Raw genomic sequence first — 15,411 nt, 5'->3', positions numbered from 1 at the left:
GGCGGTAGCATCAGTCGGTCTGTGAGGAGATCCACCTGTTCGGCCCGTCGTTCGGCCTTCTCCCCTCAGCCATCAATCACTTTGCTCTCCATCCCCCCTCTTGCACCTCTGGTGAAGTGGGGCCACTGCCCTTTCCGCCGCTCTGCATCTGAGGAATGTGGCATGCAACGGACTCAACACACACACACCCACACACCCACACACTGAGGGAAACATACCCCCAAAGGCAGGACCGTACAGCCGATAGATGTGTAGATGTGCAGAGCAACAGTCGTGTTGCCTGTTACTCCTGAGGGCTGAGCTGCTGAGTGGAGCTTTAGGTGGATGTTGGTGGAAGTGATGATGCAGTGATGGAGGTCACAGTATGTTCAGGCTCATATGACGCAGTATTTTACCATATTAACCACTCACCTGTATTTGAGATATGATATTGTACGTACTAGGGCTGCATGATTTAAAAAAAATAAACACCTTCATATCTTATTTATGGGCTACATGATTTTTTTTCTTTATCATTGTCATCATTTTTGATAGATGAGGATTTTATGCAACTGAACCTCCCGGAAACTCTCGTTCTCAAAATCACTTAACCCAATCCAAAATATCGGATAACCGCTGCAATTTGGTAAAGAGTATTAACCGACTGATACTGGATTTTTTTAGACAGATGGTGATATGTGAGAGTTACAACAAATCTTACCATATAGCAGCTTCTATTAATTTTTTTTTACATAAATGCATAATGAGGATCCCGTTAATATCCCCTCCAGACATGTTTTATATGACATGAAAATACTAATATAATTTGTGTCTGATTGCTCAGTTAACTGGTTCAAAAGTCTTTAAATTACATTACACCTTCTTCTCTTATTGAAAAAAAATCAAGACTCTATAAATACACAAATATTTTTCATACCATAAGTTTTACCTGCTGGACGCAAGAAGTCTCCTACCTCACTGAAAAGAAAATACTCATCGTGTCTGTGCACTAAAGCTTACAGGTTTTCACTCCACATGTGGGTGAATTACATATATTTAAAATGAAAAAAAAAAATATTAAATGTATTTATTTATTTATTATTATAAAATGTATAAAAAGAAAATATAAAAACTAAAAATTTAATTGAATATATAATAATTGAACATCCAAACTAGTTGTGATGTCTCAAAATGATGCTTATAGTTACATGCGTACAAGGTGAGCACGGAAAAAACGTTTCTCCTTCAGCTCATGCATGTGACAACAGATACCATCATATGTACCAAGCAGGACATTTTACAGTAAAAAAAACATCTATAAATATATAATTTGTTTCTCTAAATGACCTCAAACATATCTTTGCCATTTCTGTACTAGAATATCTTCTTACTTATTTGCCAACATGTATGTCAAAACCAATATATCTGCGAAGATGTAATACCAGCTGACATCTTGGCCTGGTTGATTTATCGGTCCCAAATAGATGAATAACTTTGGTGATCCCAACACTATTTATTTGGTGCTGCCAGTTGCTCAAATCTCTGCTTGTTCAACAATAACAGTCTTTATCCACCAGTTTGTGGTTATATGGTGACAGAGTCTTCAATATTTGCTTATTGCAGCCAGAAGGACGTTTATCTTTTTTGCTGATGGTCACGATAAAATAATGTCCTTTTCTTGAACTCAACTTCAACTGAAGTTGAGTAATGTACAACATCTGCAGACACTTTAACACTGAGGTCAAGTTTTGTAATATTTCCTTTGAAGAATTATAACAAACTGCTTCATTTCCTTTTTCTGCGCATCCTTCTGAACAGTTTCAGTTGTTTTCATCTGTCCTCTTGTGCGTCTCTGTCTCTCAGATTCCAGATAGGATTAGTTTTACTGGACAGCCAGAGACAAAGAACTACAGCTGACTGTTTCTGCCCGTCTCCCCGTCATGCTTTGACACACAAGCCCAGTATGTGGTAAACCTCCCAAACTTCATATACAAACATTTCACTAAAATCCACCGTCGTCAGAAACAATAAACCCGTCCTGACGTCAGACCTGCTGCTGCTGGTAGCTTCATGTCAGCCTGTCAGCCCACAGATGCCCTTAATGATCCCTAACCCCCGTGACCTTTAACCCCCTCGAGACCTCTCACAGTCGGGGTGTTATTCCCCGAATCGCTCTCCTCTCTTCTATTGTTTTAAAATGCTTTCAGCCAAAAGAGATTAGCATTGCCTGGTAAAACTTTGCATGAATTTGAGACGTATTGATGTCGACTGAATCGGCTTCATTCAGACAAACTGCAAGACCGATGAAATTAAATGTGTAGGTGTCATTTATTTAAATATATTATTATGAACCCTCTGAGACCTGCGATCCCGACTGACTTTACTGTCTTACTGTAACAGGTTCTGTTTTAGGGCTGGAATGAAGCTACAGATATCATATGAAACCTAAAGACATGTAATACTAGTTTGTCGTGAAAGAGGCTAAATAACGCTCCAAAGTTGGACTAAATTTTGAAGACGAAAAACCGGCATTGCCATTTTCAAAGGGGTCCCTTGACCTCTGACCTCAAGATATGTGAATGAAAATAGGTTCTAAGGGTACCCACGAGTCTCCCCTTTACAGATGTGGTGGAAAACTGCCACAGAACTATGTTAAACATTGTAAAGATACATATATATAACATACATATATAAAACAGTACAATGTGTTGGCATAGAAGGGTTAATGTCGAACCATTCTGACAGTGACAGTGACGTTCTCTAGAAAGTGCAGGAAACAGCCATCGTAACGTTAGACTTTGATACTGAGATATCCTGTTTCTGTTTGTATTAGACCAGAACAGGCCAGATCTGGGAATTACGGGAAAAACCTGTCAGAAGGGGATTAATCATTACCTTAATTAAGGGTGTGTGTTAAGTTGTTTCGATATACTGATGTACTCGAAAATACAAATCAGTTCTTGTGTCGACAGCCACAAACTAGAGACCTAGAGCATCCAGAGGATGGATGGCTTTCCCAGGTAGATTGACAATAAGGGGGTTTCTGAGCAGTTTACACAACAGAAGTGCTCGCCATCCAATCGCCAAAAAATGCAATTCTTGCAGAAATCTCCAAATGTCAAAAGTTTTTGATACCAAACGTCACACTGCTGGAGGATTACATGTTTGCTGTGCAGTAATTTGATGAAACACAAATTAATTTAGGAATATGCACCATGTAAACACAGAATTAGCTGAAAAAGTGAAGGTCTTATAAGTACATTTTGATCCTCTTAAAGACCTTTATAATGACAGTTAATAATGTGCTCCCATACTTTAAAACAAAATTACAATTAATTAAATTAACTGACCGTCACACATGGGGCTTTTCTCTGGGCAGTGGCTGCTTCTGTGTTTAAGATGGAGCATGTTTATGTGTAAATATGTTTTCCACTGCTTGCTTTTTAAGCCACAGTTGGGGGGAAACCCAGCTGGTTTGTCATTCACAATGAATTTAAGTTTACACAGACACTGGGATGCCAGGGAGGAAAAGTGAAGGAGGCCAGCAGGCTGAAAACACAACAGCTTCATTCTGCAGTCGGGTGTCTTTTCTTTCACTCTCAGCGGTGGGTGGCTCAGTCATGCCGGACTCCCTTTAGTGGATGACATGCACTACAACTTTCATTCTTGAGAAATACACTGCAGTCCCATGCACAAAGACAGAGAAAAGAGCTCAGAGAGAGAAAGAAACACTTTAACTTGGGTTTGTTTTGTTAGATATATGTGACTTTTTTCAAGTGTTGACTTCTCCAACAGTCCTGAGAATAACAAGTTTTCCTGCAATTAGTGTGGAAACAATACACTTAGTACACCTCGAACTCCTGTTTGTGTGTGTGTGTGACAGTCTGTTTGTTTACTCAGCCACTGATTGCCGTATCCTATGTTAATATGGGACTCCGAGTTACCAGAAGAGCTAAAAGCAACACCACCTGCGCCTCTGTGATTGCAAACATGGTGTATAAACACGAGTTGCTGCAGCCCTCCATGTTGGAGGAGATTTTTTGTTTCCCTGACTGACATCACATACATTTCAGTAACCATGCCAAATCAGAAATGTCTCCTGATCCCTCCCAGACATTCCTCATGCTGCCAGGCCTCCTCTTCATCTCAGCAGAGGGCTGTCATTCACCCCTTTGTCTCGTCCGACTTACCTTCATGTCTCTGTGTGTGTGTGAGTATCTATTTAAAATTGCCTCCTCATGATGATATACTGTATGGAAACATGATCTCACTCAGGCATGAAAGGAGTTGAGACTCCCCGTTTCGACTAATCCTCTCTTATATTTTAGAGATAAAACCGTCACCGTGTGCTCTATTCATCACTCTGTTGAGAAAACACTTCATCTGTTGCTGTAAAACTGTTGGCTTGTCTCAAATGACTCATCAATCCTTTAATATTGTGTAGTTTTGGGAAAGTGCGATTGAATATTTGGCAGCACTTTTTATAAATATTAAGGTTATGTTAGGCAGTTCTACAATTATATCAATATTAATGACCTTTCATTAAAGAGCGGAATTCTCCTGAACTTCTTACTATTTGGCTTACAACCTTCAGGTATCTTTAAAGGAACTGGTCCAGTATTGAGGGAAATACCTTAATTTTAAACCTGCAATAACAAACTCCTGGCCACTTAAGGACAGAGGGAACAAGTTGTGAACACAATATTGACATATCATCTCCGTTTTTAAGTTGATATAACAAACTTTTTTTTATAGATCCAGCAGTTACGAAGCAGCATTATCATTCGTTTGAAGCAATGTTTCTGGCCACCTGATGAATGAAGTCCAATATTCACTCTCTTTTAGCTCCGTTTTTGGTCTCCACCAACTCCTGTTTCTGTCATCTGGCTGTTTAGCAAAAAAGAAGTCTGATTGTATAGAAGTCTATGAGAAAATGAGCCTACTCCTCACTTGATTTATTACCTCAGTAAACATTGTAAACATGAGTTTATGGTCTCAATCGCTAGTTTCAAGTCTTCTTCAATACAGCGTGATGGGGCGCCTGGGTTAGCTCAGTTGGTAGAGCGGGCGTCCATGTATTAAGGCTTGGTCCTGACCGCGGCGGCCCGGGTTCGAATCCGGCCTGTGGCCCTTTCCGCATCCACTCTCTCTCTCTCCCCCTTTCAAGACTCTATCCACTGTCCTGTCATAAAAATGGAAAATGCCCCCAAAAAAATAACTTTAAAAAAAAAAAATACAGCGTGATGTTCATTTAGTAAATTATGGTCCCATTTAGAGAAAAATCATTGACTGTATATAAGAAGTGGACGTAGTCACGGTGACGTCACCCATTGGTTTGTGGACTGCCGTTTTGAAACCTTGAGTTCGACATTTTGGCCGTCGCCTTCTTGGTTTCTGGCCATCGCCATGTTGTTGTTATTTACAACCAGAAGTGACACGAGAGGGTGGAGCTAAGTACAACCGAGCGCTGAATAAGACATTTTTTGGCGACCAAAAAGGTTATAATTAACTTTTTTGAATTGAAAACAGGTTGTTAAGATGTAAGACGAAAACACGGACAACTCCCAGACCGGACAACGGCGTGGTAGTGACCTGTCAGTCACAAGGTAGCCACTCCCTAAAGCATCCCCTGCTTTATAGTCAATTTAACTCTAAATAGGACCATAATTTACTAAATGAACATCATGCTGTATTGAAGAAGACTTGAAACTAGAGATTGAGACCATAAACTCATGTTTACAATGTTTACTGAGGTAATAAATCAAGTGAGAAGTAGGATCATTTTCTCATAGACTACAATACAATCAGACTTCTTTTTGCAACCAGAGGAGTCGCCCCCTGCTGGCTGTTAGAGAGAATGCAGGTTTAAGGCACTTCAGCAATTGGCTTCACTTTTCAGACCTGAAGTTGCCCATTTCGAGTCAAATAGACCATAAAGCAGGGGATGCTTTAGGGCGTGGCTACCTTGTGATTGACAGGTCGCTACCACGGCGTTGTCTGTGTTTTCGTCTTATATGATGTAAGATATGTGACCAAACAAATGAAAGTTAAAAGTTACATAATTCCCTTGTACCGTGTTTGGGAGTGTTTTAACCACCAAACCTCACACACCCAACACATACATACACTCCACCCCTCCTCCTCCTCCTCCTTCTCCTCCTCGTCCTCCTCCTCCTCCTCCTCCTCTCCCACACCCTCCATGTTCCTTCCTGTTTCCTGTTCCGCTGTCCGCTGCACAGGAAGCCTGGTCGTGCTACTGCGCTGCAACAAAAACTCGTGAGTCACCGAGCCGTAAACGTTTGCGGACATGCAGTAGAAAAGAAACATGGTGTGTGTTTTTTGTTTTTTTTCTGATCTCCATTTTTTACCACTAACTAACATTGTTTCTCAAACAAACAGCTCACGGGGTCTTTAACTCAGTATACACAAAGCCACATTTGTCCTCCATGTTTAACCACCTGCTGACTCTTGGCTTCACTATCTGTGAGTAAGCGCCGTCCTGCTGGGGACGTCTGTGGACTGTATGCACCTGCTGGCTCTGAGTCAGTCTGAGTCAATCAATTATAACGTTAATTAAGTCTCCTTTATCTTATGACTCACTGCGACATTCACTTTGAAGAAACTATGTGATTATATGAGATTAAAACTTCAAATTGGCAGAATTTCCATGAGCTGACGTGTCGCTGGTTATTTGCTGGGGTGAGGAGGAGCTCGGGGGGGTTGAGGGTTGTGACCCCTCCATCAAATGCCGGGGATTCTGCTTCGATGAGATCATGCCTGGTCGGTCGAGGGAAGTGACTTTCGACTCGCCTGACCTGAGGCCAGATTCAGAGTTCAAAGTTCATGTCATGAGAAACCTCACCAAAAAAAAGTCACAACGCTCACTGGCTGCAGCACAAATCTGACAGACCAGCGCGCAACCTGACATGACCTTAACCATGTGGCCCTCGCTCCGCTCCGCCGGGCTGAGGGAGGTCAAGTTTAGAGGTCAAAATGGTGTTACGTCATCTATTTTCTATGAGACATCTCTGAGATATAAACCACATTTATTTATCATTTGTTTATATTCACTCCCTTTGACCAGAAGAAATGTTTCTAAAGTGCAACACTTCACATTTGCTCTTAAAGTGAAACACAATGAAACAAATGTGTTTCTGCTGTCACAGCTCTTTTTGCGGTCACCATTACAGGCTTTAAGAAAATCCCTCCTTCATCTTCTACACTGCTGCGTGGGTGTGTATGTGTGTATGTGTGTGTGTGTGTGTGTGTGTGTGTGTGTGTGTGTGTGTCCATGCCTGCAGGAATGTCTGCCGGCCAGGCCTTTTATTAGGCTCATCCATACCACCACATTATAGGCTCCCGTAACCAGGCAACTGCAGGTTCTGGCTGGTTACCATGGCGAGCCCCATTGAGTGACGTCGCTGGCCCTATTTGCCTCTCTCCTCATTGGAATGAGGGCCTTTTTAAAGGTGCACCCCCTCCTCCCAAACTCTCTCTACACACACACACACACACACACACACACGCACACTCACTTAACCCCTCACTCTCACACACACACCCGGCGCTTCGTCACCCTCTGTGCGGTGACTAGAGGAGTGGAACTAACAATCCCACAAAAACATCTCACTGAGGCGGACCAGACTGGACCTTCCAGAGAGTGTCTTTGTGTAGAAAAACCCATACAGACCCCAAAGTAAGAACGCCTACTGTAGCCGACTGTACTACGAGTGCAAATCACATAACACAGTATTCTTGATAACATTACCTTTATCTAGTCATTTCACTCAGTTACAACAATGTAACTAGTTTAAAAAGCATTATTACACGGTTTTGTTGAAAACTCGATTCTGAGACGGTCTGTTATTTCTTTATAGCAGACCGTTGCTATGTATAACAGACCGTTGCTATGGGCACAGCAATGGCAAACCATTTAAACAATTCGCCCGTGGGAAATATTTAACGGTTGAACTATTTCATATAAATTGTCCATTTCAAATGGACAGCTGTATTTGGCTTGGTAAAAATACATTTATGTTGATCAAATTAGCTTATGTTTTCTTGTATTTCAGGATATACTAGGCTATATTATGACCAAAACGTGTCCATAAATCATTTAAATCTATGTACTGCTATCCAGCAGTGGAAATAATACCCTACTATTCTTAAATATTTGCACATTTTGTACAATTTTAGGTCCCGGTATTTAGCTTATTTCCATATGCCACTTTATTCCAGTTCACTATACTTTCAGGGTATAATGTAGCCTAGTTTATACATTTGTTTGACCATCAAACATCAGGCCAACTTTAAAAATTACTTTAATAATGAATGTATAAATCAATTATTGTTATAAATTAGCTATGGATGGATATAATAAAAATTAATAATGACTGACAATGACTGATATATTTGACTTCAGGACATCTCTGTCTATACATGCTGAAAATCAAACATTTTCACTTTATCTATTTAGATATTTTCCAAAGTTAAAGTCCCTAGAAGTGTATGATTTAACTTTTTCCCATGGTCTAATGTTAAAAAAAGTTAACAAAAAACGCAATAAATCGTAAGATTGAATCGCAATTCTTGTTAAATCGCAATACATATCGAATCGGCACCCAAGTATCGTGATAGTATCGAATTGGGAGATAGGCGTATTGTCCCAACTTTACAAATTAAACTTTACACACATTAAGCCTACTTTACAAATTACTTTGATAATCGATTTATAAATTAATTATTGTTATAGATTAGCTATGGATGGATAGGCCTATATTGTACTAGCAAATCAAGCATTCAAAATCAATTAAATGAATTAATTGATACAATTCAAACTTTATTGCAGACTCAAGGTCCAGATAAAGAAAAACCAATACATTACATATCATACATTACAATACAAGAAGCAATATAAAAAGCTATACTAAATATTACAACTTTAATAATAATTTGAATGCAAGATTTTTACTTTTAGCAAAGAATTTTTACATTGTGATGTCATTTTAATTAAAAACTTCTTCCAATCCAATTAAAAATATATTAATATTAAACAGAAATTGAAATAGGTGACATAAAAACACCATCAAGGGCACTTTATGGGATATTTCTGGTGTAAATTGGTGTAAATGTTGTTTACAATAAGGGTCCTGACTAGTCATTACATTTCACAAATTATTCTTAAAATGTGGGTGGTGCATAACCCTCCATCTCACCCAAAAAATAAAATAAAATAAAAAATAAACAAATCATATACACAAGACACAATACATAATAGACTACATAATAAACAACAATCACAGAATCATTGCTATGAATTAATAAGTATAAAAATAAAGATTAAAACCAAGAGCAACTTGATTTCAAACACCAAAGAGAGACTATATTGGATAATCCAAAAATATTTATGACATTTAATGTGAAATGGTAAATTATTCCAATCAAAACTCACCTTTTTAGAACTGCTTTTAATGTGTAATTAGTATTGTGTTTTTATATTTTTATATTTTTTTGATGTCCTTGTTTTTATGATCATTTTATCTGTGTAAAGTGTCTTTGAGTATCCAGAAAAGCGATATATAAATAAAATGTATTATTATTATTATTATTATTATTATTATTATTAAAAGAAGCCTTTTCTACATGTTTCTGAGATAAGTCTGTAAAGACTGCTTCAAAATAAAGTGAAAAGATTTAAAATTAATAGATTTTCTTTTCTTTCTTTCTTTCTTTCTTTTATGTCATTTTAAGACAGCAAATTAAGAACCTTATGTACTACAATGGGTGTGAAATGGTCATTTTAGACCGCAAAGTGGCATTAGCCTCCATGTCTGAAAAAAAATCAATAACAAGTGCAGTGATTCACCCAACCACTACATTTCAGCTGCTCCATACCCTTAAAACACTAAAACACTCCCCTGTGAGCCCTCAGCCCATCTCTCCTCTATTCATTGTAAATAACTGTTCAACTGTTAAAACGGAGCGTTTCAGACAGTGGGTAAATACAGGCATATTCAGGTTGACAGTATGAGGAAAATAAAGTTGTTTTTTTTTACCATTACAGCATGTAAAAATATGTTCTAGTAGAATCACAAAATACAAGTATGAACCTGAAAATGAGCATGATATGGGACCTTTAAGACAGCAAATTAAGAGCCTTATATACTACAATGGGTGTGAAATGGACATTTTAGGCTGAATATACACCGCAGACAAGTGGCATTAGCCTCCATGTCTGAAAAAAAATCAATAACAAGTGCAGTGATTCACCCAACCACTGCATTTCAGCTGCTCCATACCCTTAAAACCCTAAAACACCCCCCTGTGTGCCCTCAGCCCAGCTCTCCTCTCTATTCATGGTAAATAACTGTTCAAACGCACAAAGCGCTCTGGACCGCTTTATTCAGCCTCACAAACTTTCCTGCGTTCTGATTGGTCCGCTGAGGATGCGGCGACTTCTGATTGGATGGAAAGTTTCTCCTCTAAAGTCCAATACACCCCCAACCCACCCTGCAGATATTCGTGGTCCGGTTGCTACTGACTGCGATTCCAGTTGTTTTCACATCCTCTCACTAAACAAAGAGACTCGGTAGCTGCTGCTTGGGCTCTTAACACATCTCCTGGTAAATGTGGCGAGTGATGCGCAACTAATTGACGCTCCTGAACATCGAGGCAAGAGATAAAGAGCAGAAATACACCTTGCTCTCAAGAAGATCAATTAGTGGAGAGTTTGAAAAAGTTTCAGACGGACTTAAAGAGCGTAAAAGAGTGAAAATGGTGTCAGCCGGACTGGAGATTTTGGGACTATCCTTGTGCGTAATTGGCTCTCTATTGGTGATGGTTTCGTGCGGGCTGCCCATGTGGAAGGTGACTGCTTTCATCGAGGCCAACATCGTGGTGGCTCAGACCATCTGGGACGGCTTGTGGATGTCCTGTGTGGTGCAGAGCACCGGGCAGATGCAGTGCAAGGTGCACGACTCGGTGCTCGCCTTGAGCCACGACCTGCAGGCGGCCAGAGCGCTCACCATCATCTCCTCGGTGATGGGCGTGCTGGGGCTCATGGTGACGATCGCCGGGGCGCAGTGCACCAACTGTATCCGAGCAGAATACGTCAAAGCTCGGGTGGTGAACGCAGGAGGAGTCGTGTACATCATTAGTGGTATCTTCGTGTTAGTGCCTCTCTGCTGGATGGCCAACAGCATCATCTCAGACTTTTACAACCCGCAGGTGCCCGGGTCCAAGAAGAGGGAGATCGGCGCTGCGCTGTACATCGGCTGGGCGGCCTCGGCGCTGCTGCTGATCGGAGGCTCAATGCTCTGCTGCTCCTGTCCGGCAAGCAGCAACTCTGGATACTCGGTGAAATACGCACCGACCAAGAGAGCCACGCCGAACGGAGGGGACTATGATAAGAGGAATTATGTGTAGTGGCTCATGCAGCAGGTGGTGCGTAAAAAATGACCTGCAGCTTTTTGAAAAACTGTTTTTTTTTTCATGGACGTTATCATTGCACTTGCATTTTTTTTTGTGTGTTTTTATTTTAAGAAATCTGAACTTTGAAAAATCAATGGAAGCACATCTGCTGTTTTTACCCTTCAATATGCTCGGACCACAAATTCACAAATCCAAACTGTTTTTTTCCATGGACGTTATCTCTGCACCTGCAGTTTTTTTTTTGTTTGTGTTTTTTTAAAGAAATCTGAACTAAATTATTCCTTATTATCAAAGGAAGCCTTACTTTTACATATTTCTGAGATAAATCTGTAAAGACTGCCTCAAAATAAAGTGAATAGCTTACTCTTAAAATGTTTTTATTTTCTTTCTTCTATGCCATTTTAAGACAGCAAATTAAGAGCCTTACATACTACAATGGGTGTGAAATGGCCATTTTAGGCTGAATATATACCGTAGACAAGTGGCATTAGCCTCCATGTCTGAAAAAAATCAATAACAAGTGCAGTTATTCACCCAACCAACATTTCACGGAGGGGACTATGACAAGAGGAATTTTGTGTAGCTTATGTGGCTCATAGCAGGTGGTGCGTAAAAGGTGACCTGCAGCTTTTTGAAAAACTGTTTTTTTTTCCATGGACGTTATCTTTGCATCTGCAGTTTTTTTTTTTTTTTAAAGGGACTGTTTGTAACTTTCAGAATGTCTTGTTAACAGCGACACCTGTGGCCGTTAAGTCAACGAAAGTCAGCGTCGGGCTCGCGCTTGCTCGCTCTACATAGACATGAACGAGCATCGCTCAAAACAGTGAGGCGACACACGTCAGCTAAAACCACAATATCACTCTATATTTTAGCTGCTTGGCAGTAATGTTATCTGACCAGACGAAGGTCTCTCCATGAATCAATGCTGATCCTAGTGTTGGCTTTTCCTGCTTCAGCCTCCCGACTGCGGTCAGAGGGAACAGGGAGACACCAGCACCCGGTCAGAGACGATAGCGTTTCTCGCTGCGGAGCCCCGTCACTTCACAAGACACGGAAAACCTCTGTTGGTCTGGAGGAGCTGCAGCATTTATTTCTACACAAACATCCACCGTACATTCACTAGATATTCTCTGAGCTAAACTAACTCTTCTGCAGTGTGCAGTGAGCGCGCATGCACGTGAGGTGGAGCGAGAACAAGCACGCTGTGTGAGTGAAGGCAAGCAGAGGAGCGGTCTGAACAGCGTAGCCACACGCGAGCGCGCATATGCGAGCACGCATGGGATCCCGACCCGGTAGATTCATACGTGTAAAAAGTTACAAACAGTCCCTTTAAAGAAATCTGAACTTTGAAAAATCAATGGAAGCACATCTGCTGTTTTTTACACTAGCCCTTCAATGTGTTCGGACCACAAATTCACAAATCCTTTTTTGTATCTACAGGAGATTAAATAAAAGACTATCAACTACAAGAGGTAGCTCACGACAAAAAGGAGTATCTTTGTTATAGGTACCTGCTTTTGTAAGTCTTTGAAAATGATTAGTATTTTGAATTGTTTACTGTTTTAACTGCAAAGTTTTCTAGAGGAACTCTTGCCATACACTGTTCTTTTTTGCCTTGATGTGCATTGTCAGCACAAACTTGTACAGTAACTTGAGAATGATTGCACTCCCACACATACAAAGACCCATTTCCTTTAGTGGAACTATGCCGACATGTTGAGGACTCCAACAATGTCTGATAGCAATAAAGAGCGAAGAAGAAGAAAAGTGTACACATGTTAAAGCTCCAATAAATCTCGGACAGGCTTTTGTGTTTGTTCAGGAGTTGATGGCGGAGACTTTGAAATCTAATTTTGGACCTGCAGGTTCCGGAGAGTCTGGCATCTGTAGGTCACAACATGAAATGTTACAGTCCGTTATTCAGCTGCACTGAACACCTGCAATGTGTTTTGCGTCATTTTGTCACTGCAGGAAGTCTTTTTTCTTTTCAACAAATTTGTTTGTTGATGGTTGATGTAATGATTCATTATTCGTGTATATGAAGATGCAATATTGTGTCATTTTTATTAAGATTAAACTGAATATATTGTCTGAAATCTTCAGTTAAAGTGTGTTCTTAAACAAAAACAAACAGAGTTGTGCATGGTGCATGTGTGCAGAGGCAGGAGTGTGCGTAATGCGTAATGCATGCCGTTCCCACCGTGGATCCATAAACCCCCACGGCGGGAGAAAGTATTTTGGTTAGCCATAGAAATCCAGATGACAATGCCCATTCAGCTAGAGTGGGGCTCTGCTGTTCAACTCACAATACTCCACAACCCCCACCACCACCACCACCACCACCCTCACCCTCTTTCAGGCCACCCCCACCCCTCCTCGTCCGCAGTCAATGAAAGGCGTCCAAATTGGAGCTGTGGAGAAAGTTGCTGGAATCGTCTTCCCGCAAGTCACTCCATTCATCCGCCGTCACAACCCCATCTCCCTCCATCAGGGCGGTGCTAAGATAGATAGGCTCCACCACAAAAGATTACACACCATCACTTTGAAGCAATTAGTTTATCCACAGCTGCTTCATGGGCACCACGTTTACACTGCATGGGGATGATTTACAATATTGTGATAAAGGTAATAAATATACAGGATTGAACATGAGCAGAACAACAATAGAAAATCACAAGTCTACGAGTAACAGTCCTCTGAGTTAACTGTGACTGGATTACAAAAGCTTATCCATACTTGTTGTGCTGCTCACTTAAGGATCTTAGCAGGTCATATGCCCTCTTAAAAGTTGAAATTATGGCCACGCACGGAAGTCTGAATACAGTCAGGGGAGTGTGTGACTTGTGCGCTCCACAAGAGAACCTCTAATAAAATCTATAATGTGTATTCTACTGTAGGCTCATTGTGTTGTTTACTACAGAATATCCTCATCATTCACAACAAATACTCAACGTCCAGTTATTTTACACCTGACTAGCTACACATAGAACACAATATTGATATAGGATTGGATACAAACACTTTCCAAAGCTTTCAACCATATCACACATCTTCATCAGTGGATGGAGTTCGCTCAGTTGCCATGGAGATGAATCTGTCATGATTTCACCCACAGCACTTTCAGGACTTCTCATTGTGTTTTGGCCTAATAGTTAAACATGATGGTTCCTTCTTGACCTTGGATATAAAACAATCTCAACTCAAGGACCACTTGCAAGCTTGTTTGTAGTTGTGAATTTCAAATGAGCAAACTCCATGTGCTGATAGCCATGGGATTTTGGATGAAATGTCTGGAAAAAAGGGTAACAAGTGTGGCTTGAGTTGGGTTTGTTTTGTCAAATTATATTAAAATCATAATCATATTTCACATTTCCAAGGTCAAGAATGATTTTTCATGTAGAGCTGAAATAGTTAGTCGATTAAGGGGACTATTTGTAACTTTCAGAAATGCTTGTTAACAGCGACACCTTTGGCCATTAAGTCAACGAAAGTCAGCGTCGGGCTTGCGCTTGCTCGCTCTAAATATACCTCAACGAGCATCGCTCAAAACAGTGAGGCGACAGACGTCAGCTAAAACCACAATATCACTCTATATTTCAGCTGCTTGGCAGTAATGTTAGCTGACCAGACGAAGGTCTCTCCATGAATCACTGCTGATCCTAGTGTTGGCTTTTCCTGCCTCAGCCTCCCGACCGCGGCCAGAGGGAACAGGGGAGACACCGGCACCCGGTCAGAGATGATAACGTTTCTCGCTGCGGAGCCCCGTCACTTCACAAGACACGGGAAACCTCTGTTGGTCTGGAGGAGCTGCAGCATGTGTCCCGACCTGGTACATTTATACGCTTAAAAAGTTACAAACAGTCCCTTTAAAGGTAGGGTTGGTAAAGATTTTAGAAATATTTTTTTGTTATATTAGTTGAAATTCTCATTACATCCCGAAAGCAATCAATAAATCAAACGCTCTGACAAAAAAAGGAATACAAATCTGGTGTCTGTGGCTGT

The 15,411-nt window shown here is 40.6% G+C and overlaps 1 protein-coding gene across 1 annotated transcript; it reads left to right on the top strand.

Annotated features, from left to right (window-relative positions):
• Positions 1 to 10,491: 10,491 nt before the first annotated feature.
• cldn5a (claudin 5a) lies at positions 10,492 to 11,781 on the top strand. The gene has a single exon (XM_037778914.1). It carries the CDS (start codon positions 10,753 to 10,755, stop codon positions 11,401 to 11,403), a length of 651 nt encoding a protein of 216 aa, XP_037634842.1. The 5' UTR covers positions 10,492 to 10,752; the 3' UTR covers positions 11,404 to 11,781.
• Positions 11,782 to 15,411: the final 3,630 nt, after the last annotated feature.

The sequence above is a fragment of the Sebastes umbrosus genome, chromosome 8 (genome assembly GCF_015220745.1).
Source record: "Sebastes umbrosus isolate fSebUmb1 chromosome 8, fSebUmb1.pri, whole genome shotgun sequence".
In the NCBI taxonomy this organism is placed as follows: domain Eukaryota; kingdom Metazoa; phylum Chordata; class Actinopteri; order Perciformes; family Sebastidae; genus Sebastes; species Sebastes umbrosus.
This window is presented reverse-complemented; position numbering and strand designations above follow the sequence as displayed.